Genomic DNA, 25,682 nt, shown 5'->3' with positions numbered 1-25,682 from the left:
GGGGTGGAGTCCCCATCCCTGGGTGTGTTTAAGGGTCGTTTGGATGAGCTGTTGGGGGATGTGGGGTAGGGGAGAACTTTGTAGAGTCGGGCTGATGGTTGGACTCGATGATCCCGAGGGTCTTTTCCAACCTGAATGATTCTGTGATTCTGTGATTTGGGAAAGTGAGAGCCTCTAACATAGATGGGGACAATGAACATTGATCTGAACTCCCATAACAACTTTGACCCTCTGCCTCTCGGAGGAGAGACACATGCTTCTGCATTTCAGACATATTTCTACTATGCCAGAAATGGAGATATCCAGCCCACACAGTGTGTTGCTATCAAATATGCACCAATCACCCGGCCTGGTGCACAGGATGTTTCCTCTTCAGATGTCTGCTTGGCCTGAATCCTGGGCAGGCTCAAGCTTCTGCAGAAATAATTAATATCTCCTCTCTGCCAAACTTGCACAAGTCATTTAAACAAACTAGTTCTCACTGCCTCCCCCCAGAGCCCCGTCTCCGCTTCTCATCCTGATACCTTATCGTGCTATGGACAGGATGTTTTACACTGCTTTCTCTATGGTGACCGGACAAACATCCTTTCACTATCAAAAGCCCTTGGAGTGTTACTGTATTGCAGAGCCTTTGATCTGTGCTTGGATAATCAAAGATAAAAATAGACTCCTCCCACCCTGCTTTATATCTGGCTAGTCCTGATTTAATAAAAGTTGAATGTTGACCACCCTACACCTGAAAACTTGTAAATGTTATTGCAAAGGACAGGAGAAAGGTTTGGATCCTGGTCACTGAATACAAGATAGTTTGGGTGTTGTCCCAACACAGTCTCAAACTACTGTCACCAGGAGCACATAAGTGTGTACAGAGTTAGTGTTTGTTCTTCATTGAAGTCATCTCACTAAAGTGATTTATCAGTCATATTACACATCTCCTTGTGCCAAGAACTTCTGAATCGCCTGGCATTTGCTCCTTATTGTTCTCATTCCTGTTGCTTGTTAAAGTGGTTTCGAGTATTGGTAGGCAGATGGGTCTTGTCCTTCACCATCTATTATTTGAGATCAAACTTAAATGCCTGAGAGCTTTGTAGGTTGTGCTTGGGCAGCTATGGGCTTTTTTTATTTTTTTCTATTAGACTAATGTATCTAGCAGTAATTGTTTTGAGAAACCCCGTTCCCAGGCTAAAGGTGACGTCTGTGTCCTGTGTGCTGCTATTACTGGCTAAATGTTTTATCTTGGACAACAGTTGTCATGATGAGTTTATCATGCCAGATCTGCAATCTCAGATCTGCCGGCCTGTGAGAGCAGGACCTCTGACACCAGGAGACAGTGTATCCCCCCTTTTGTCCATATTTCACTGCTGTGAGGTGACACCAGTTTGCATTCTGTGTATTTAATGGTGCCTTTTAATTAGAACTTGACTGGAGAAGTGATTGATTAAAAGTTACCTGTCCATAAGCGTAGACACAGAAAATCTTTAAAGATGGAAAGATAATTGAAATTCATACTGAAAATTTCTCCGGTTAAATCTGTCCTTATGTTGAAGGCAAAGAGGTCACGGTCCACCTTTACAAAACCATTTTAGCCTCTGTTCATGAGCACCAGCCTCTCTGGGAAGAGCAGCTTCATGTCCAAGTACGGGTGCCATGTCATTTGCCAAGTGTTCTCATTCGGTGGGGTGGCAGTGACGTTTTTACTGTGTTCCGTTTATATCCAGCTACTGTGGTGTTTGGCAAAGCGGGTATGTAGTTGGGGGATGAAATTTGTACCAGCTGTGCTGGACGAGCTCCTTTACCTGACTTTAGCAGCCTGTGCATTGAGAGCCGGGGGGATTCACCACACGCTTTCCCTGAAACGTGTCCTTGCCTGGCAGCACTGCTCCAGTCCTGCACGTCGCGTGGGAGGCCCTTCTGGAGGCCCTTCTGGAGGGTAGTGGCCCAGTCTGACCCAAGCCTGGCTCCCTCCTGTGTGGCAGAGTAGGGCAGCCTCTCCTGAGGAAGGCTGTGTGCAGCCATCCTCATCAGAGGCTTCCGACCCCATCCCAAGGTAGAGTGACTCCATCTGGTACAGAGCGCAGAGATTCGGTCTCTTACGCAGCATCCTTCTGTGAGTGCAGGTGCCATTATTGGGGTAAGTCACCCTTTGTGTTTGCACTTATTCCTATAAGCAACACATTATTTCCAGTTAATACATTTCTCTTTACTTAAATCACATCCTACGCCTGTTGTGTTTCCAGCCAGGTCTTCCAGCGTGTCTTCTGCAAACTTCTCTTTGCAGAGAGTCTTAAACCTTTTGGGCCTTATTGATGAATAATTGGAAGGAGGTGGGAAGGTTTCAGTGGGTGCTTCTCTTTTCTCTGCAGTTTTACAGAATGAGGTGGAGCAGTGGGATGCTTCTAACACTAACCTTAAAGGATCACCCACCAGCCTGAAGTCACTACAGTGGGTCTTGCAATATTGTAATTCAGGGGTGAAGTAAAAGCTTATAAGAAAATTTTTGTAGTCTCTTAGGTGACTAATTTCTTGGAAGAGACTTGGTGGAATCTCAAAGTCCCTTCACTTGAGTTGTGTGTTGGTTTGTTTTATGTTTTTCAATGGACTGTGCTCTTGGTCTTCAAAATCATCCTCATCTCTAAGAATAATTTGCACGCCAAGGCAAACCTGGTATCTTTTGAAGTGTGATAATAACCAGAAGGCTGGTAGAACTGGCTTCCCACAGCTCCCATGGTGTAGAAGGTTCCCTTGCAAGGTTACACCTACTCCCCAAAACTCCAGGTGATGAACCAGCAAGTCAGAGAGGAGGGCCAGGCTTGGATGGATCTCAGGAGCCAGTTAGAACAATGTGCACCTGTATCTAAATAGCCCTGGACTGGTTTGGAGCCGTGGGACACAAAGGGGACTTCTAATACTGCAGTGAGCAGAGCTTCATGTAATGGGGGAATCTAATCTCAGATCTCATCTCAGCTTTGAATGTCTTTTTCCATATTTTTGATGTAAATGACATTCTTCAGGTTTGCTAGTCTTTTTACCTTCCCACCAGTCTGCGGAGTAAGTTCGCAGAGGACAGATGAAGAACTGTTCTACCTTTAAGATCAAGACTTCACCTTTGATGTTTGGTCAGCAGGAAGAGAATGTCTTTCACCGGAGACTGCAAAATCGATGGGTCTACGTTAAGAAACAAAATTGGGCCGATGGTGTGGTACTTAAGGCCACATTACAAAATCATGTAATGACTCTATAGAATCTATAGTTTTCAGGAATGCTGAAGAGACTGGACTGGGTGTGCTCATAGCTATTAAGCTCTTTTTTACTGTCTATTTTACTGTCTATTTTAAAAGACCCTGAGATAACAGGTAGGGGGCTTCAGGGTTGCGTTGAGGTTTGTGATCCACTCCTCTAGTAGATCCATGTCTGGGTGCTTTTCCAGCGTGCATCCTGGAACAGATGCTTTCTGTCCACTCCCTTCTTGTCTGAACTGGGACCTTGCTGGCTTAGGCTCAGGGTCACTGCTTCCCCTCTGCCCCTGCAAGGGGGGTCACAGCTCTTCCTGGACTGCTACCTTGCAAAGGTAGCACTGCAGTTTGCCTCTTCCAGGACACGTGACATTGCCCAACATGTGTCATGCATGGGCTTGGCAAATTTTAAATTGCAAATCTACAGCCTTGTGCTGCTGTTTCTTGAAACCTTCTTTAGCCTTAATTGAGGATCCTTTAGGTTGTCACAAATCCATTCTTCCGCTGATGCTGGCTTTGAAACATAGGGTCTCTCGCTGTCCTCTCTCATCAGTCGTTGCCCTTCCAGGTCTCTCTTACAGTAATTCATTTGAGTTCATTCATCTCTGCAGAATGGAAGTTGGCTGAACAGACAGGCACGTTAAGGGACAAATAATAATACCAAGTTATTAGGCAGCACTTTCTATCCAGAAGGTCTAAGTCTTTTCCAGAGGAAGTTGATATTATCTTTTTAATAGATTGTGAAACTGAGGCCAGTGCCCTCTCTGCAGCACTTGGGATGGAGCACAAGTCTCTGACACCCGCTCCAACACGCTACACTCATCATTCTTTTCCTTTTATTTGCATCTCCGAGCACACATCTCCCAGATAGTCCCAGCGCTGCCTTCCGTTATTTCTTTTGTTATTTCTTTCAGAGGAAAGGAAGAAATTATGCCCTTTTCTCCAGCACGTGTCCTCCATGGTTTCAGTCAGATGTGTGCTATCACATGGCTTTTCTGGCTCTGCGTGCTTCTCCCAGTCGTTGTTCCAGAGGCGGAAAAACATGCTGGAAGAGTTATTGCTTTTCTCCTTTTTATTTGATGTTCTTTGCCTGTCTCTGCAGAGCCATTTAGATAAGGGGATTTATCAAGCTTGAACTAATTAACCCTGGATGCAGGAAGTCAGAATGGAGTGTTCCAGCTGTGAAATCCTCAGACTTACCCTGAAGCACATAGGGGTCTGAAGGAATTTCACATCTCTTTTCCCTTGTCAGCAAATCACTGTGGTGAACTTTTGCTGTTGCCTTACTGGACTTCTCTCGCTAGTGTGCCAGGAGGGTGGTTTATTGGCAGATCTGTTCAGTAACCCAAACTGCATGTAGTAGGATTGCATGCAGCACGGGGTGTCTCTGCTGTCCCTTCAAGGTTCCTGTTCTTGGATTTTTTCCTTTACTGAGAGAGAGGGTTGATTTTGAAAGAAATCCGGTAATTTTGCCTGTAGGAAGATGCTTTAGAAGTTGTTGCCAATCACTTTCTCAGTGCAGAACTAGCAGCCAGAGAGTGACTTCACACAAAAGGGAAGGAAGCAGCTACCTGAAAGGTCAAGACGGGAAAAAAACAGTTGCTTAGTTGACTGCACGGGGAGTTTGTGCCTTCAGAGCCTTCTACTCCTTGTTTCATGTTGCCGTAGATCCAGTGGGTCTTAAGAGAATAGCTATCCAAAACACAGAGTTTAAAAATCTTGGGTTGGGGTTTTTTTTTGTGTACCCTGGCTGGGCTTGGTGGTATCAGACTGTCTGGGAAGTGCAGCAGGACTCTGATCTCAAGTGTGTCCTCCTGCCAGGGTTAAAGAGTGATCCAGAGACAGCTCTGAAACTCTGATCCAGAAGAGAGACCTCCATGACACACATCTGTAAACAGTGAAAAACACAAAGGTTTCCAATAGAATCCAAGTCAGAGAAGAGAAATAACCTCGTGCCTACCTTGAAGTGCCAATCTCTTGTCAGCACTAGCAGAGCTGAAGTACTGGCTCACGTGGGAATCCTTCTATCTCTATGGCCATGAAACTATTTCCCTCCTACGGGAGGGGGTGAAAGGGTGGGAGGGAGGGACATCATTTAATCGTACGAAGATCAGTCACACTTTCATCCTTGTGAAGAATTGCAGTTCCAGATTTAGTATCTCCTTTTGGCACCAAACCATTTGAAAGTGTCTCCTACTCTATTGAGAAGGTCAGAAGTGCGGGTAATGAGTCCCCTGATAACGCAGCGCAGACCTTTCCCGTGAAGGACGAGACCTCTGATAAAAGCGCCGGATTGCAAGTCAGGAGGTGATAAACTAATGGGGACGTTCTTTGCAGCCTTGAAAGGATGCTTGATTTCTGTATGTCTGCTCTGGGCTGCTGGGGGAATAACACTGTCTAGTCCTTAAGCAGTGGAGTGAGCATCGTTCTGTTAATGTCTAGGAAGTTTGCAGACACATTTAATGATACATTTTTTTGCTGGAATTACCTGCTTAGGTTATTTTTTCCTTTCTCCCCTGTACATTGCTGCTTGCTTCTTCGTGAACCTGACTCGGGAAATAAAAATAGTCTGGGTTAAGCAAAAGAGAAAAAAGATGGAAAGGTTTTTTGATAGGGTTATTTCAAGGTGGATTGGTTCCCTGGGCCATCTGCAGATGCAAAAGTAGCTTGTTCAGCACATGTGAGGCAAGGTGGGTATTGGCAGGGAGGGGACATGCAGCGAGCAAGCGATACCTTGAGCTGCTGATGCTGTCAAGAGCGTATTGTTGAACCAGACCCAGATACTCTTGGCCTAGTGCGTGTTGACACTGGAGAGAAAGGCTTGATATCACCAGGTCATGTTCTCTCTGCTTCGACTGAAAGGAAGGCTTGTATCCAGTATAACTTCAGCCCGTGTTCATTATGATTTTTACTGTTTTTTCCAGATTGCCCGGCAGGAAGGAAGAGTCATTTTAACCTCTGGACTCCCATATCAGACTGTAAGTGTTCAGAGCTTCTGGCATTTTTCTGGCATTGTATCATTGCGTGGTCTGGGATGTGCAGTATAGAGAAGAGGAAAAGTCGGATGTGAATGCAACAGCTGGCTTGGCTTTTTCATGTTTTCTGCACTAAAAACTACATTAAGGGTCTAGGGAGGTTTCTGTTTTGAATGACCAAAGCTCGGGGTGAAGTTTTTTTTATACTCAGTACTGCATCAGTGGGGAGAGCAATTGCTCTCCGTTGGAGGTGGGGAGTGGAAAGCAAGCCAAGCAATCCAGAACAAAGTGTTTCTGTTTGGCCTCATTGGCAGGTGAAAGGCAGCTCAATTCCCATGCTTTTTATCACAAAGATTCTTTACTGTTTGCTAACTGGCTCCACACTGACATAGTTTCAACACGTAAAGATGTTTCTTCAGGCTTGGAAGGGAGAGAATGGAAGCCACCAAGCATGGGTCCCAGTGGAACCTGTAGAGGTTTTGTGTTCCTATAGATACAAAAAAAACCCAAAGCAAAATCCAACCCTACCCTCAGCACCAGATGTTCAGGGCCCTTCATGAGTCACACTTCAAAACGGAGTGTTGGTGGGAATATACTGAACTTGTCAAGTCAGTGGTTGCAATATTATGCCTGCTGCAGGTCCTTTGCACTTTGTTACTGTCAAAAAAATTAATTTGGAAGAGTGAAACTATTCTGGATTACACACATGAGCCAGAGTGCAGGACTTCCTTGTTACAAACTATCGATATAAAAGCTCCCAACTACTCAAATAGCTAGTTGGAGTGTTAGCAGAGTGTAGGTTGCTAATTTCCTACATAACAGCTGAGCATTGAAGAAAACTCCCTCCATGATGAGACACTGTGAGGCAAGTGCAGCTGTGCCATGCTACAGGTTCCTTATCCAGACTGTGGTTCCTTGAGCCTACAGTTGATGTAATAGGTAATTCAGCATCCAGAATAATCTTATTTGGCAAAGCTTTAACTTCAAAGTACGGTGTAGGAATTGCAAAAGGAAAATAACTGCTTCCCAGTGTATGATACTGTCATGGGAAATGTTTGGTTCCCTTTGTTCCTTTGCCTTTGTATGCCCTACGTGAGGACAGGATGGCTCTCCTAGGCTCCTTTACATGCATGTAGCTGACCCCACCTTGCTGTGAGTACTCATCATGTTCATAAAGATGTGTCTGGAACTTCCCACTGCTTGTTCCCAGATACAAACTTCTCTACTACATGTGGAACAAACATTGAGGGACGGTTCACATCGACCACCTCAAATTCATTGGCCATCAGTGAGCTACAGGTGAAATGGTATATAAACCAAAAGGGTTGGAGTGGTAAAACTGTCGTTGGACATCATCTTCATCATTGTGCTTTTGCATACTGTGTGTGATCTGGCCAGGTTTCATGTGAAAGCTGTGATTACATTCAGTTTCCTCTGTCAGCACCACACCACCAAATTATAAGTTGAAGGGGACTCAGGCAATCATGTTTCATATATATATATAAAATGCTGCAGTGCTTCGGTAGTTTCAGAGCTATTGCAGCAGTGGCGAAGTGTTAAATTACCAGTTGTACCTGTTAGATAAAATTTAAGCTGTAAATACATACTAACTCCAAATGTTATTTGTAGTTAAAACCAAACCAAGTGTATTAGGAAAACCCCCACAGATCATGGTGCATGGAGTGCCTCATTTATTGTCATTTTGGTTTATGACTTGTCTTTTGAAGCTGCAGTCCCAGGTAGCAGAAGGAAGGTGTTTCTCCGTGAACTGCTCAGAAAAGGCAAAAGAACAGGCCCTGCAGGTTCTGAAGCACTTCAACGTTCAAGTATCCCTGGCGGATATCTTCAGCCGCTGCCAGGTAGGACAAGGCTTGTTTGAGTTAAAGTTCAAGCTTGCTCGCCGTTTCATGCACAGCAGGCACTGCTTCAGCTTTTTGGGTCTTGCACTCAGTGTCTTCCACTTGGTTCCCAAGATTTCTGCTTGAACTTTGGCAACATCTTACAAAGCTGTGAGGAGTTCTGAGTGTGCTCAGAAGTGTTGATGACTAAGTCAGAAGAGCGGAGGCACTTCATCTGCAGCTTTGCTAGAAACTCTGCTGTTTTTCTGATTTTTGGTACTTGGCTTGTGTTTTGGCATTGGCTATCATGGTTATAGTCTCTTTGTTGCTGTGTTCTCTGTCGAGGACACATGCTGTTTTAATTATAAACCATGTTTAATTATGGTGCTCTGATTCTGATAACACTTAATTACTTTAATAGGAGGATTTTTTTTTTTTAGGACTGTGGATTTTTTTCAGGAGCTATTAGGTTAATTCATGTCCATGCTAGTTGATGATTCCGGATTGTGTTTGGCACTGGATATCTGTGGATTGTTGTTAAGAAGAAATTTTAATTGTGTTAGCTCAAATCTCCATCTCTTCCAATTTCACTCTTGTATTTGTTACAGTAACACGCTGAAACCTATCCCTTCAAAAACTGTAATATAAACCAACTTGCAACTTCAACACCTCTCATCTTATCAGGGTTTAAAGAAAGAAAAAGAAGAAACTGCAAATCTGGCTAGAAAAGGAGCTTTCTCTTAGGAATAAACAAGCCAGCTGAACACTTCAGTGAAGTCTGGCTCAGTGCCTTGCGGTCGAGCTCGTGGGGTCTCCTGGCCTGGTGGAACTGCACAAGTGTTGTAGGAATAGCAATGACTTCTGAGCAAACACACCAGAGAGCATTTTCTAGACCTCTGCTTGTATCTGATGTCGGTTGTTGAAACCGTATCTGTAACTTAGCGAGAATATGAGAGTTGTCCAGCTGTGCAGGTTGTCTATGAGGAGAATGACATAACAGCATGCAGATTGGATCGACATAATATGGATTGATCTTACTTCAGGATAAATGTATATGTTCAGATATAAGATACTGCATTCCGTCCTGAGGTTTTATTGTTCCAAGAACATGTTGCAGTTGTTATATAGTGGCACACTGGCTTCTTTGCTGTTTTAAAAAAGCCTTTAAAAAAACCCTTGTGGATTCTCCGATTCCCTGAGATCCCATAAAATAGTAGTGTTCTTCCTGATTGTTGTTGAAATACCCCAAGAATAAGCAGACACAAAAAAACATGCTGCAGAAAACTCTGTAATAGCTGTAATAAATGCAGAAGACTCTGCAGCATGTGATATAAAACTGACCCCTTGCCCGTGATCCAGAGTCTGGAACTGTTTAACTATATGGCTTTTTAGTATGTGCTGTCTTAGTTTACAATATAAATAGGGGTAATCAATCTGGCTAGGAATATATACTAAGTGTTCTCTTACTTCCAGGAGAAATGCCTTCCCTGTAAATTGTGGTGATAGAACAGCTGCATGTTTTATCCCGCTAGGCATGGGAAGGTGCTATTATTTGTCAAACTGCTCTGTGTTCTGAATCATATATTTACCTACATTTAAGGCTTTGGCGTTTTAGAGCTGATTTTCTTCAGCTGTCCCCTACAGACCGTACAAGTTTTGCTGATAGGTTGCTGTCGTACTGGAGGAGAACCGAAGCTCAGAGCTGCGCGTGTCCAGCGGACGCCCAGCCGGGTACCCCGGAGCGCTCGGCTGCAGCGCCCAGCACGGCTGCGGGCGAGGGGGGAGCAGTGGGCAGCGGGCTGGGAAGGATCATACTGCATAACTGCAGAGTATGGACTGCCCATGGGAAAAATGGCAGATTCCTCCTTTTAAGAGGGTGCTCTGTGGCCAACAGAGACCTCAGCACTTCATTTGTAACTTCTTTCTGCAAACCTAATTGGACTTAATTAGGATGGAGGCTACATCCTGCAAGTGCTGAGCTGTGCCTTCCATACTGCCCGTCCTGGGCTTTAACTGGGTTACAGACCTCAGGGCTTGCAAACTGCTTTGAGGTCTGCCACCTCCTTGCAGAAATGTGTATTGCTAATGGGTGACCAAGGGTTTCGGCTCTCCCTGGAGCAGGGGAGCGCTGGTGACGTGCAAGTCGGGGCCTCCAGAAACACCCAAGTGCTGCTGTGTACGTGCTCGGCAGAAGGAGGAGGCCAGATAATCCTGATTCATAACCTGGGCCACTCTCCTCCCGCACCTTCGCCGAGCTCGGCGGGACGGTGTCTGAGCTGCAGCGCAGGACAGCCCTGGAGCTGGGTTATCGCCCGCGATCATCCACTGTAGATAAACGTTCTCTGTGTGTCACAGGAAGCAATGTGGCATCCTGCCTGACTCTCTCTGTCTCGTGGAGCAAGGGCTTGTTTTGTCTCTTGGGCTTCTGTTCTGTAAATGATTTGAGTGAATATGTCAGCAAATATTGTTGCTGTAACAATTAATGCGTGTAGTGCAGCGCACACGGTAAAAATAGGTCCCAATTCAATGTTGTACCCAAGATTGCTGTAAAATATGTTTCCTCTGTCAGCTCCCTCAGCAGGGATGGACAGTCCCTCTTTTGCAGATATAAAGAATGGGCTTGCTTTGTAACCCTGCCAAAATACTGCCTTTTTCTGTTAAAACAATGGCAAATACCAGTTACCTCGGTCTGACTTAGAGCAGCGAGTGCATGGAGAATTTCACCCCCGGGCTTCTCAGTGTTTCTGCTTTCAGTTGTGCTGGGCTTCGACTTGATTGCTCTGGTTAAAGGCTCCAGAAATGGAGACTGCTGCTGGCTGTGTCAGTTGTGGCCTACCCAGTATGATCTTATTGCATGCCTCTCTCAACTGCTGCATCTTAAGGACTCTGTGATGGTCAGAGAGAGGCCACCTGTGCACAGGAGCTTTAGCCAGGCCTGGTGTTACCTTTGGTGAGGAACATTTTAGGGGGGCTGAGTGAAAATAAGATGAATTCTGTCTTTTGGTGACATGCAAAAATACCCTGAGAAGTCCTACATCTCATAGCCTTAAAATATTTGAAACAAACCCATTTCCTGTATTTGAAATGCAAATGTCTTTTGTCTGTAACCCTGCACACATTTGAATATCTTGTATACAGCTTTTTTTCTTTTCAGGTATCCAAAAGTAGCTCCTTCAGAAAGGGGTGATGTGAAATGCATGATGGAAGGTGTTCTTACATGAGAAGTTCAGCACATTGGTCCCTTACACGTCAGGAAGTCTTTGTGGAGTTGTCTGGGGCTGTTGTAAGCAGCCTCAGGGTCAGCTAGCAAACTGGCTTGAGTGGAAGATCAGAGATCCTCTGCTCTTGACATCTTGGAGCAAGTTCTAACACAGAACTTGCATTTAAGAAAGGAAAAAAACCAAAACATGCTAAGGAAGGTGACCTACTGGATGGCTGCAGTTATGGATACAAACATCTGACATCTAGGTCATTTTATAGGGGGGTTGAAATTTGGCCCCTCTCACAGGTCCATCCATTCAGGGAGAAGGTCATCAGCCACCCTCGCTCAGACGTGGTGTCCCTGCATGGGACATGCCTGCGCCTGCTTTGACACTCAGCCGTGGCCTGGTAGGACAGCAGGACATGAACTCCATTTCAGTCTCATAAAGAAACTCTTGCAAACAGACATGTTTTGGCAGATATTACCCAGATGACTGGCTTGGCTTCTTCCACCTCGCTTTTCTGTGCCGTCTGGCTGACGATCCATCTGAAGCATGTGTAGGCTGCATCTACTGACCTGGCAGTGTGCGCAGTGCCTCTTCATCGACTGTCTCTTTCTCCATGAGCCTGGGCTACCCAGGATGTTTTGCTTTCCTTGGGTAAGGTATGGTGTCTGGTCTAGCCGACTGCTTGTCAATGAGAAAACACTTGTGTTGAAGAAGATAAATTCAGGCAAGGGGCTGGCAGCCCTCCGTTGTGAGTAATGCTGCTCTGTGCGGCACTGACAGGATGAAATTACAGTTTGAATGGTGATAAACTGAGGAGATAAACAGTGCAAGTTGTTCGCTTTAAATCTTTATATCACAAGTGTTTGTCATGACCGTTTGAAGGGAAAACAGTGTGTTCAGTGTTGGTACGGGATCACCGATAAATTACTCCTGTTATAGAAGAACCTTGTTGTTAAAGGTTTATAACTCTGCTGTAAAAAGTCTTGCTGGTTTGAGTCTCTGCAGACAGATTTGGAGCCAGGAGGGCCTGTCCATCTTCAGAAAAGCTGAGTTACGCTTTGCTTGAAAGTGTAACTGCTGCTCAGCTCAATTTTGAGGCCAAAGCTTTGCTCTTGCACAAGGGAGGGAGTGGGCTGGGGGACCTGGGTCCTGTGGTGTGTGGCTGTGCCACCTCCCTGCCTCCCTTGGGCCTCTCTTTCCTTTCCCACCCTCTGTTTGACTTGACCCTTTAGCCTTTAAGCTGTCTGGGGCAGGGACCCTGTTTGAACAATACCTAACGCAATGGGTGGCTGATCCCAGGTGAGGTTTGAAGGCTTTCCTGCAAGGAAAAATGATTGCAATTATATCCCCTGCAAAAATAAATGGGCAGGGAAAAGAAATCTCAGGCTCCAGCTGCAGTTTCTGCAGCTGAACAGCCCTGCATTTATTACAGGATTATCTGCAAATTCAAATAGGTTGTCTCTTTCACTTCACTGAATGCTGTGATCCTAAATAAGCAAATTACATCACCTATTCTGATGTCCTGTTTAACTTATGACCTCAGCCCTAGCGTTGCAGGATGTGAGAGATAGCTGCTTTATTTCATTGTCTGGGGATCTGATATCTCTTTTTTCCCCCCCCTTCCCTGCTCTTTCAGTTTCAAAGCTGCTCACCCCAGCCTTTTAGAAAGGTGTTAGCATGGGATTAGGAGTCGGTGAGAAGGAGGGGGGGCGGGGGGAGGAAGAGAGGAAACCACCATTTTTTTTTAAATTAGGTACAAAAGTGTTCTAACAGTTGCAGCAAATGTTTCTGGTTTTTTGTGGTTAAGGTAACGAATTTCATTGCTGCAAAGCTCATCATGTGCAAGCTGATTTACGCAGAGGGAGCCCAGTATGGAGCAATCCATTTAGCAGGGACAAAGAAAAAGGCCTTATGATTAGATGAAAAACCCTGTGCTTGGGGCACTTTGCGAGAACCTTTGAAGCCAGCCTGGGAACTCTGGCAATATTAGTCGATAATTAGTAATATAGATCCCTCAAGCTGTCATTTAGATTGAAAATGTGCATGTCTCTCATGAGCCTCTGTCACACCAATCTGATCAGCAGGCTTTTTTGTTCCTTTTATGTGGGTTGCTCTGTCGGTCCAGATGATGATGAGAACTGCCAGACATCATCTTTCTCACTAACTTGTGAGCCGAGCAGCTATCTCCCTGCTTTAGCGTGTCATGGAATTGGGGCAAGGGCAATTTTGTGTTGTGGTCACCTTTCCTGGCCTGAGCAACAGTCATGTTATTCTTTTAAATGTACCAGTTGTCCTTCCCCACGCGCAGTGAAAGACCAGCAGAATTTAAAGGGTATGCATTTCTTAAAATGCTTCTGCCCCAGCAGACAGCGAGGGATTTGTCTCAGGAGTTGCTTAGGACAAAGAGCATCTGCAACTGAAATGGGGCTGAGGCGATCATCAAAGAATTTTGAAAATGTCAATTCTTGAAGCCTACGTTGCAGCTTTTGAGATGCCTCCCACTGATGTAACATCATGTCCTTATTTACTTCCTTTCAGCCCTGAAATCTCTTTGGAAAGGGCCATGTCACCATCTAAATGAAGAATTAAGAAGGGTCATGTGCATTGGATTTTGTTGACTTGGGAATGCTGAGAAAGAGAATATTGTTTTGAAACCCTCTTGTGGCTTAATAAAAGGTTCATCCATAGGATGCAATTTGTCAGCACCTACAGGTCAGGAAAACCTGTGATTAACAGCATCTGTGGTTTCCCCAGATGTGTGAGTGAGCTGCTTACTCCTCACCAACCCTTAACCCAAACCGAAAACTCAGCCCTGTGCCTACCCACTACGTAGGCTGTGATTTCTTGCTTCAGAGTGTGATTGTTCAACACAAAGGGTAAGGCCCTCTTAATCTTTTTGTTTATCCTGGGCTTGGCAATTTAGATGTAATCTGCAACTTGTGCTGCTGAGACTCTGGCCAGGAAGCACAGCTGGTATTATTCTGCCTCTGCGGACATTGTGGAGGGAGCGAATTGACCTCAGAAGGTACTTGTCCCGGGACTGTCTGAATGTGAGCATTCAGTCGTGAATGCACCTAGCCCTGGTGCAGCAGTGTTTCATTCAGAGGGATGTAGCTCTTTTTATTTGGAGTGGCTCTACATGACAGTTGTTAAATAGCATCAGGGTTTGTGATAATTTGTCGTGGCGAATTATGCTCTTTTTGAGTCTCCAGTTTAGATTTTTGCGAACTCGGAGCGAGAGGTCTCCATCCCGTGCAGGGGCGTGGGGGCACACCAAAGCAACGTGCCTCATCCAGCTGGAGATCCCAGTGGGAGCTGAGCGAGCCCCACCCCGGGGGTGCAGGGCAGGAGGGTGGGCAGCCCGCTGGCCGTGCCAGCTCCGCCGCGCGATACACGCGTGTGTGCAGCACCAGTCCTGTAAAATTCCTGGCCTGTAGCTTGCTTAGCACTGTGCTGCTGTCCACGTAAAGCTCAGAGCCCCCCAGTAAAAGGGCTCAACTGGGCCTAATTCTCACCAGTGAGCCTGGACAGTGCTGCCTGGTTCCCACAGACTGTACACTTCCCTGCCAAGATTTCAGTATCTTCAGAAATTCAGTGGAGCATGAAGGTCACAGCAAGGGAAGAATGACAGCCTGAGACTTTTTTTTTCCCCTTTCACCAGCTCGGAGCAGACTGTTGTCTCTCTAGCATGTTGACTGTTTTCATAGGGTTAGCGTGAAGTTTATGTTTTACACAGACCACTGGAAGTCAGATATGGGAATGCAGCAGATCAGCTGTGTTTCTTCAAGGAAGACGGTCTCATGTTGCAGACTTTCTTTGTCAGTGTCTGCAAAAGCTTGGTTTCCAGTGAAATTTTCTTTACAGATCTTTGCCTTTAGGTTCTTTTTGTGCATGTATGTGAGAGACTGTATGTGAGGTTTCAGTTTGTGTATTTATTTCCTTTCTCTTGTTCTCACTTGCAAAGATACAGGCAGATATCAACTTGGGGGGGGGGGGGGGAGCTGTTAATTTTTCACGTTGTTATGTATTACAGTGCTCAAAATGGTGATGCCAAATTAGCTTTATAGGTCAAACCTCAGCTGACAGCAAATGTTTTCTTTTGAGGAAGTCATCCTTATTCCTGGGAACCAGTTTTGTTCTCCTGTGCTAAATGCAAGAAAGGTATGAATGTGTGTTTTTTCCTGGAGGGCAACACTAGCTGGAAAAATGCTGGTTTTAGCCAGTGGAAACAGCACAAGCAAACAACGATTGGCAGTGAAAACAGCACTTGTATTTAGACTAGCACAGAAAAGAAGACACAATGTAGTGCAGAGTAAATGTCCTTTTATACAGTTCTGTACAAGGCTTTTTCTTCCTCTCGTGGGTTTGGACAGATTGTGAAGTGCATTGGTCAGCAGTGATGCTGGTGCACTGGGAGAAAGTAATGAAAGGTCAGTGGGTGACAGTGATGGAGTGACTGTAAGGAAAGCGAAGAACTCTCTGGAGAAGGCAGTGACACAGCTATAACTCCCAAGTGTCCCTAAGAAACCGTCCCCATGTTTTCTCTCAAATGTCATGAGAAAACAAGAGATTTGTAGCCAATTTAAGTTCTGTTGGTTTCCAGTCCCCCGTGCCTCCTGAGGTCAGAGTTCAGTGTATTGACTGTGTCAAGAAGTCAGAATTCCCATGTTTTATACACTGTGGAGTTTCTCCTCCTTTTTGACATTGGTGCCCTTATAATGCTCTTTGTTTGTATGTCATGGTAAGGATGGGATGTCCAACTCTCGGTGTTTGAACGGCTGTATATTTATACTGGTGGGTTCTCAGGATGATAATCCTACATATAAACCAGCTATAGAATCAGTGGGTCTCATTATTTGAGAGACCTTGTACATTAAAAGTTAAATAATGTCATGTCAAAGTTCTTGTTTTCACAGTGGAGTGACCAGTTTCATTAGTAGTCAGGTGAGGTGATTTGAACAGATCCAGAAGGCCCCCAGGGCTTTGTTTTCACTTCATAGATCAGTTGATTGAATAGTGTCAGATAGGAGCCTTCTAAACGGTTTGATGTGAGCCATCTCCTAGCACAGGTATATCACGGCAGTGTTTTCCCAATTCCTGTTGAGAATCCTGCACAAAACCATTTTCCTGTTGTTGCAAATGCAATTAAATCCTGCTACGTGCTTCATGGGGATTGAACAGTTTTGCAGTCATCCAAGATTTGTGGTGTTTGCCTGGGCAGCTGTTGGTACCGGCAGCAGACCTTTGTTCCTTCAGAAGAATGTGTGATCTCTAGGCAGTTCTGAAGCTTTCTTCTGAGTCAGCGTTATACACTGAGCTACACATACTTGGCTTCATTGTAGAATTTGCCATATCTGTAATTGCTCGACAGCATTTATCTGAAGACCTTTAGGCGTTAAACTGTGTAACTTCCTACTGGCATAAAATGAACTATATCTGTTATTCATAGGATTAATAATAGGAGGTGACACCCTATGCCAAAACCATACGACTGTGGATCCCTGTGGGATACGGTACATGGTCTCCTTCTTCAGCTACTGCTGCGAAGACATTTTCAGCTAATGGTGAAGATGGTAAGCAATATGTGTAGGGTTTGGGCTTTTCAGGAAGACCTTGTCCCCTTAAGGTACACGTGGTCTGAATGACTTGCTTGAAGAAGAGACCATTTTGTGTTTCTGTAAACCTTTTCATCCAAGGATCATATAGTGCCTCAGGAACAGAGACAGGTAAAGCAGTATCCTGGTGAAGAGAATCAGAAAGCTTTTAAGTGAGTTTCTCAATTCACAGTCAGTCTTTAAGAAGATGATATTTTACAGTTATCTTGATGAAATAACAGCTATATTGTGTGCTGTAAGCCCAAGGGAAGATTTTGCTGAGCAAGGCATGGATGCTGTCATTGAATCAGTCATTTATAAGAGGCTCGGGATAAATTTTTCTCTCTCTTTCCCCACGAAGGCCACAGAAATCCCTTGGTAGCAGGAAGGTTTTTACAGTGAGCTTATCTGAGAGTGTGCTAATCTGGAACAAAGTCTCCCAACAGCACAAAATTTTTTCTTCTAGTGGACAGCCCTCTGGTTTTCTGACACCAGGAGTGATAGCTTAGAGGGAGAAATGACAACGTAGGAGTTTTGGTAAGGTAGAAAATGTAACATTCAGGGCATGCTTCTTGTGAGTCATTATGTTTTCTCTGGACAAGTGGATTTAGATTATTTACCTGTCTTAATGCAAGATACACAGTCTGAGTTGGTCATCGTTTTATTCAGGGAAGTGCTGGGGGATGATGCAGGTGAAAGCCTCTTTATCTCTCATCTCCAGTAACTTCTCTATTCCCACTCCTACGTGGCTTTTCTCTTGGTGGTTTCTGCAGGAGCTACTTCTACTGAGGCATTTTAGTGAAATAGGAGAATATGACGTGTTTAAGGTGAGCACAGCCAGGTTTATTTTCCTAACTGCCCCTTAAAATGTTGGTTACAAACTGTGTTACAGTCAGGTGTCTTGCAGCCAGGAGGGTGGCCCAGCACCCCTTGTCCCCTGCCCATTTGTCCATCCCTCATGTTTGCAGCTCATGCTTGCGGAGGAGGCACGTGGGGAACCACGTGTTGTGACTGATCCAACTGAAATGGGAGTTCCCATTTGCAGCTGGTTCCCTGCTTTGTAGTCACACAGGACCACAGGAGCAAGTTACATCTCGGGTGTACCGATGGCATGGAATGGTCCACCTCTGGCAACCCCATCCTGGGACAGTGCCCCTGCCTGGGGCATGGGGCATGGCAGCAAGTATGGGTGTCCTGCAGAGGTGTGGACAGACCACTGATCTCTGCAGCTGTTAGGGTTTTAATCTGACAGTCTAATTTCATGGACTTTAAAGAAGGGGAGATCACTGAGCTGGGTCCTGCAGGAGAGAATGAGCTGGTGGTTGGAGAGAAGGAAGTTGGTGACAGAGGAGTCAGAGAAGGAACACGGTTCCCTACAAACAAGGTCATGTGAATGGCTGTTTGGTGACAGGATGGAGTGATCGATGTGCAAGGATAATAGGTCACTGGGGAGTCAGCCTGAAAGCTGAAGCCTCTCAAAATGTGTGGGACATTGTGGAAAAGAAAGTTAAAAAGACATCAAGTAAAGCCAGACAGCTTCTTGCACACCAGCCTGCCTCACAGCTCTGGCTAGCGTGCTTCCCTTGGCTTATTTTTGCACACTCCAATTTCTGACTATGAGTTGAGCACTAAAAAGTTGGTCGTGCTTCCTTCTGTGCAGACACTGGCCTGTGCCGTGGGATTGAGCCTTCACTCCTGGGAGTAAACCCATCCTGCAGCAGGGACCAGCCTTTCCTCGCCCTGAGGAGCCTTCGCTCTGGCTGCCTTCTGCAGTTGGGCCGTTCCTCCCCTGAGCGGGGCCTTCCCTGGATCAGCAGCATTTAGTGGCATTTACTGGAGGGCTCAGATTACCCCAGTGAAAATAATCGGTTATGCAAAGTTACGCTGTTTAGATTGGGTTTCTTCTGTGTGGCCAGTGAGGTGTGAAAGTCAATCTGCTCCGCAAACCCCGAGGGCACTTTCTCTGTGCTGACTTGATATGATAGCTTTGGGGTTTGGCTGTTGGGGGAAAAGCTGGCCCTGGGTTCCGTTCAAAGGGAGACAAACCACAGGTGGTTACAGTGGGACTGGGCTCGTGAGCAACACAGCGCTCCTAAACCCGTCCAGCTGAGCAAGCCCCGGCCTGGCAAAGCAAATGGGTCACCCGAGAGGAGGGTGCAAGGTTTGGGTCTTGGTAGCGTTGCAGAGCTGTTGGGTCATCTCAGCCGGGAGAAGGCTGCTGAGGGCAGGCCATGGCTTCCGACTGAATATTCTTGTCTATGGTTTTATTGGTGCACTTCTCTTCAGACTCATCATCGTGGTCCATGCAGTAAACAACAGTGTAATTAGTAAATTCTCATGGTTAGGAGAAGGACTTGCTGTAGCAGGAGTGTTTCATGGTGCCATCTTATACTTTTTTTCATGATCGCCTTCCTTTTCTCCCTGACAGAACCAAAGATTTGGAGTTTCAATGCAGAAAAGTCCCCATGGACCAACAGCCCCTCTTGACTTCCTCTGCCCAGGGAGGGGGTGGAGTCCCCATCCCTGGGTGTGTTTAAGGGCCGTTTGGATGAGCTGTTGGGGGATGTGGGGTAGGGGAGAACTTTGTAGAGTCGGGCTGAGGGTTGGACTCGATGATCCCAAGGGTCTTTTCCAACCTGAATGATTCTGTGATTCTGTGATTCCTGCCTGCAGTTTCCATGTCATGGTTTCCGTGTCATTCCTGCACAGAGAGACGTGGGCTCACTCCCAGTTTGAGCTGGTGTGTCGGCCAGTGGGGAGGCTGCAGGTGACCATGGGGCTCAGGCTGAAACCCTGAACTAATGTGCCAGGATGGCACCAGGCCGGCCGGCTGTAAGGTCACAGCAATGGCACGTAGTAGCTGCTGTAAGGGGCTCGCTGGCTGCCTATGGATGTTTACAAGCCCTGGAGGATCCCAAGGTGATCAGCATGAGGGATGGTCCAGGGGTGCTGTCTTGGCCAGGTAATGCAGAACCGCTGTAAGGGGAGCAGTACGGCAAAGCAGCACATGCATATTTAAATCAGTGTCAATTTATGCTGTCGCTGATCTGTGACTTACCGCAGTAACATTCATATTCAGCTTTAGTGCCAAAAACAATACTCAGCTGCTTTCTTACTTCTTAATGAAAAATACCTCTTTAGGGTTTCTTTGAAGTCCCCACCCCTGAAAATCCCTGCTATATTGTCATCATTGTTACTGTTAACAGCCCCTGCCAGTATCAGGAGCCTTTCCTGACAGATAGCTCTGCAGGGGCTTTGTCCGACGCTTCAATTCAGCCCTATTACTATAGACAGTTTTAAATGGCTAATGACGGGCCTCCCAGGGGATTTCTGCCAAACTCTCAAAGACCTCCCAGGTTTAAAAGTGGCAGGGTGTCCTTTTCCTGGGGCCAGCCACAGGAGGAATGCACACAGTCAGATTCTCCTACCTAAGCTGCATCAGCCTAGTTATTTTTTCAGTTGCAAAGACTCATCCATGCGTACAGAACCGGTTGCTTAGCAGAAGAGAGATAGCTGTGTCAGTAGAGGACATGGAATAAATAGAGGAAAAAGTTTGGGTGGAAAGTATCCCTGCTAGTTTGAGGCATTATTGCGTTTCAGCATTGAAAACACCCTTTTTGGAAGTCATGGAAAAATGTGAAGGGCTTTGAAAAATTAAGCCAGGGTCTGTATCAGAGATACGACAAGATTCATTCTTCCCCGGTGCGTAGTGATGGTACAGTGATATTTAGGGGTTGCAAATAGGAATGTGAATGATGTCGGAACGAGCTGGGCTCCTACGTGCCGTTTCCAGAGGAGAGGCAGAAGAACACTTGAGGATCACTTGAGGGTCTGTTTCATGAGAGCTTTAAGTTGGTGTAGGCGACGCTGCTGCCAGACGAAGCCGTGCCTCTCCTCTCACCTCTCCCCTACCCCGGTGCCTCTCTAAGCCCCCCTTGTCCCAACACAAGTGCTTGTTTAACTGCAGGGTCGCTGGATCAGGGAAATGATCCCAGTTGAAACGGACCTGTCAAAACCAGATGGTTAATTTTAACCCAGCTCAGTTCCCCCGTCTGGCTCACTCCGCAGCTGCCCAGATGTGCGTCTGTGCGCGAGGGGGGCAAGAGGACTCTGCCTCCGCTGTGTCAGCACGGGCTTACGCTGGCCAAAGCCCTTGTGAGCCCACAGCTGAAAGAGCTCAGGCTGGCGCTTCAGCAGCCCGTGTCTGTTCGGTCCCAGCCAAACGAAGAGAATATGGCTGGTGCCACGCAGCGTGCCAGGGAGGGGCTCACGGGGGAGGGTGGCCTGTCCGGTCTCAGCTCAGGAGATAAAGCCTCAGCCTGTCTCAGCCTTACCCTGTTAATATCCATTAATTTTGGACCTTTCTGGCAGTTCAAAATCTGTTTTGGTTCAAATTTGATCTTCAGCTTTATACATGAAGTGCGCGGTCAGGGGGGTGCTTATTCCCCTGTAAATAGAAACCGTACCATTTTGATCAGCTTGTAGCTGAGGTGCACCTCGCCACAGTTTTGCATTGTGGCTGAATACAGTTCACAGCTTCGGAGCGGAGTGCATTTCTCAATTTATTCATAGTGAAAAGGATTCTTCTCAGTGATTAGCAAATGCATTTCCCAGCGAATATGTAAGAATTGGTTCATTGCTCTTGCTTGTGCCACCAAATGCGACTAAATCTTTCCTCCTGCTAAAGGAATCAAAATTAATGCATTCTCTTCTGTATTAAAATAATTTCTTTTTTTTTGTTGAGGGGAAAACTGCCATCTCTCAAAGCGATGCTGTGCCTTTAACTGGACTACTGTTGTACAGAGTAGTTGAAGCTTCATTTAGCCTGAATGAAAACCTTGATGGGTGTTGCTGAAGAGAGGAAACTGGTGGTGGATGATTTACTTGGAATGCCCTACAGCAACGAGGTTATAAATGAAGAGGGGAAACACCAAGAGCACTGAGATCTGAACCAGAGGAAATGCACGAAGCCTTGAAGTGACCTTATGTAAATTCCTAATGATGAGACTTAATTGAACTCATTTTTTCCAGTAGTTGTAAAGATCAAAATAACAACAGCCTTGAAATGCAAAGACCTCTAGATAATGCATATGAATGTATGGCTGCATACAGCCGAAAACTGCCCCGGGTTTGTGTGACCAGCCTGGCCAGCAGCTGCCGACAGAGTCAAATCTTGCCCAGGGGCCCCGACCAAGGCAACGGGGCTGCTCAAGGTGCAGAAGCAATTCCTGGCGTCTTAAGTCCTGCTTTCCATCCCTGCTGCCTCCACTTAAATGCTTATTTTAAACCCTGTGTTTGCACTGAGCCGGGGAAGCTGCTGTGCCCTGGGATGTGAACGGCGTGTGGCTGGGAGAGCCGCTTGCGAAACGAGCTCGTGTCCTCAGCCCGGCTCCACAGGGGCGAGTGCCCCATTGCACAGACACGGAAATCCCAGTGAGGAGAAACAGAGCAGCTCTCGAGGGGTCACCGGGCTGTGCCCTTCTCGCTGAGGTTGGTTCCCAACGTGAAATAATGTGGGCATGTGTTCAGTGTGACAGTGTCGGAAACTGATACGGAGACTGTCAAGACCGAATTCCTGTGCTGTTCCTAGAGCTTGAGACTTTTTCCTCTGTGCTTGTGTTTGGCTCTAGAATTCACTTTCCTCTTTTGTATTAATGTATTTGTAGTAACATGAAGAAGTATGGATCTGGGAGGAAAGTGGTCCCTGCTGTGAAAAGTACTTATCGCCGTTTCTGGTGCCTGAATTCTCTGGGCTGGTGTTTTCCAAGGACTTGCAGGGTTAGGTACCCACCGTGCCCTGAATGTCTGTGAAACACCAGCTGCCAAAGTCTCCCGAGTTTCATTCAAAATACCAGATTAATTGATTTATTTAGATTCATAAACAGCAGTAGAGAGCAGGAGGCTCTGACCCAGTGAGAAACTGCGGATATGGCTGTGAACAGCAGGCTAATGAAGATGAAAAACCTCCCCTGTCCAGAGTAATCCAAACACAGTCTTACATATGAGTCTGTTGGCCCAAGTGCGGCTGTTTGTCTTTCAGTAATCTGAAGCCGGTGCAGTACCCTGAGAAGCAAAGGGGACAGTGACTGTTTGTACGTAGCAGAGGTCAGTTGTGCTGCTGCCTACACCGAACAGCTTCCTGCGGTGGAGGTGAACTCGGTGGCACGGTGGTGCCACCACAGCTCCAGGGACATGCTCCTGCGGGCACCTCCCGGCTCCGTTGGACCCAAAGAGAGCAAGAAACTCGACGTCTTCCTCTTTGGAGGGAAGCTGGAAAATCTTCTCTGTATTTAAAGTTCCCATGGCTGCAGTTTGAATTTGGCACACAGTTGGCCACGGGGTTATCTGAGGTCATGTACTCAAATAGTTGTAGATAAAACAAGGGCCTGTTTGGATTGGAAATCTCCAGAGGGCTTTTCCTCTGCGCGCGGGTAATGATATTGCAAGAGGACATGAGCCAAAATAAAGATTCGGCTCCGTACGCAGTAGCTCAGTAAAATAAAATGAGCAATGGAAAAAAAAAAAAGAAGAAAAAAAAAAAAAAAGACTGTTTTCATTACGTTATTTTCTGAACTTGCTGTTGAGATGGAGGAATTACAGCCAAGGAGAGGGAGTCCTGCAGCGAGGCGCCATCCAGGACTGGGCTTGCCACGCCGCTCTTCCAGGAAACTCCCCGGAGCTGCAGAAAGCCACCACTTTTTGGCCGTGGTTACCTGCCCACGGGCTCGGGCAGTGGCCCCGCTGTGGCACAGGTCCCCACGCCGCAGAGCCAGCGGCAGGGCACGGGGGATGCTGCTGGGTGCCTGCCCCGCTGCAGCCCCGGCTGCCTCCAGCCTCCAGCTCCTGCTCCTCTGCTGAAGAGGTTTGTTTCCAAAAGTCCCTACCAGTTGGGGCAGTTATAAAGAGGGAGTAGTTAATGGTTTTTGGAAGTTAAAGAGGAAATAAGATTCTCTCGGGCTCTTTCACAGGCCGTTGGGCTTTTATGGGAAACTATTTACTCACCACTTAATGGAAGACTGCAAATCAGAGCACATTTAGACAAGAAATGTGATTCAGTACTTTTCCAAGCTGCCATTAGAGAAAAGCTTATGCTTCTAACAACAACTCTCTTCCTTGCTTTGCTGCCTGCTACAATGATCTTCATGGCTTCACAGCCTGTTGTTAGGAAAATTATTGAAATGCAAAAGCAAAATGACAAAGTTGGGAAGAAAATTAGGCCTTTGGGGAGTTTCTGTCTTCCTGTGGTGCAGTCGGATGATGTGGTGATAGATGCTACTATAAAAGCATCAGCCAACAGGTAGTGAGAAAGTAAAGATGAGACAGGAGTGAGGAGGAAAAGCCAGAGGAAAAGGTGTTCATCACACTTGACAGTGTGCTGCAGCTCACGGCACCGGAGAAACCAAACAGGACTTTCCTCTTGGTGCCGTGACGTCCTGCCCGTGGGCCTGACGGAAGCACACGCGGGCTGCGGTGGGCTGGGCGGGATCGGCTTTGCTGGCCCGGAGGTGCCCACTGGGAGCTGGGCCTGCTGTGTGCCGGGCAGCAGCTCCATGTCTTGCCCAGTCTCCGTTGCTGGTGCTCTCAGCTCCCGCAGAGAGGTGCAGTACGAGGAATCCCCCTGCCTGCACTTGAAATCCCGATGGAGTACGGTTGGGCAAGTCCTGCTGAGGCACCACGTTTCAGACGTGCGTTTCAGGTGGTGTTGTGACGGGTGACACATTGGCAGTGCCACCTCCGGGCTCTCAGCACGAGCAGACTGGTCCCAAGTGGGGAGTTGCTGTTTGAGGAGAGAGCATGTCCCACACTGTGCAGGGTCACCCAGGCATTGCGTGGACCTGCTGCATGTCCTTTAGGGCTTTCCCCTGAGAATGAGGAATGTACAAACCTCTTACTAATACAATTTTTTTTTTCTGCGTAGAAATCATCTGAAGACAGCTTGCAGCTTTGTTATGCTTGTTCATTGTGTTGGGTTTAAGACTGCTTGCTGAGGAACTCCAGATGTGGATGTTTTATTGTTGATTGTGGACATGAGGAACCCAACTCCCACCAAGTTTAGGGCCATTCGTGTATCCCTCTCCTCTGGGCTGCTGAGAAGAATTCAGCCTCAGTCAACAAATCTTTATCTACGTCTTCATTAGAGTTCACTCAAGGTGCTCATTGGAGACCTTGGGAGTTTGAAAGGTTGAATTCATCAGTCAATTTATTTCTGTCCCCTGTCTGAGTGGAAACAACTGATAAATGGAGATTTCTGGCGCAGATTCTGAAGTTTACATCTTCACATTTCAGTTTCTGCTAGTATATGCTTCAAATGTATATTCACATTCTTTCTGCAAAGCCAGTTTGTTAGTAGGGAAGGAGTCATAAAAAGGTCACATGTTCATCAGGATTCATTTTTAGAAAGGGAATAAGACTGCATGCATGTCTCCTTGGAGCATTGGTCCTGCTTTTCTCCTTATAGGGAGTATTTTAATAATGGTAACGCTGTAGTTTTTCAGCTCATGGAGACATACAACAGTGTTCCCAAAAAGCCTTAGTCAATGCCACCAAAGGGTTTTCTCTCTCTGTGCATCCTGTGTTTCTATGCTGTGCATGTTACTATAGCCCTTCTGTATCTTGTAGACGTGGTGCTTCTTAATGTGCTTATGGTGTGCTTTTCGTACTTATCTCATGACAAGTTGCTAATCAAATACTTTAGGTCTATAGCATTCTATCAAAAGCACTTTTGGGCCTCTGGGTTTCTTTCTGCGCCTACATGGACATACTGAGAAAAAATAGTAAGTCCTTACTGACCAGGGAAAGGAAAAACAGGAAGGCTTGGCACTTGTATAGATCC

At 46.3% G+C, this 25,682-nt stretch overlaps 1 protein-coding gene across 12 annotated transcripts in view; it reads left to right on the top strand.

Annotated features, from left to right (window-relative positions):
• Positions 1-25,682, top strand: part of EXD3 (exonuclease 3'-5' domain containing 3) — a 301,498-nt gene that overhangs the window by 156,073 nt on the left and 119,743 nt on the right. For all 12 annotated transcript variants that reach the window (XM_074891167.1, XM_074891166.1, XM_074891170.1 and 9 more), the window contains 2 exons: positions 6,158-6,211; positions 7,936-8,067. In XM_074891167.1, the coding sequence (XP_074747268.1) occupies positions 6,158-6,211; positions 7,936-8,067 (186 nt within the window). The remainder of the gene's footprint in view (positions 1-6,157; positions 6,212-7,935; positions 8,068-25,682) is intronic.

Source organism: Strix uralensis, chromosome 21 (assembly GCF_047716275.1).
Source record: "Strix uralensis isolate ZFMK-TIS-50842 chromosome 21, bStrUra1, whole genome shotgun sequence".
NCBI classification, from domain to species: domain Eukaryota; kingdom Metazoa; phylum Chordata; class Aves; order Strigiformes; family Strigidae; genus Strix; species Strix uralensis.
This window is presented reverse-complemented; position numbering and strand designations above follow the sequence as displayed.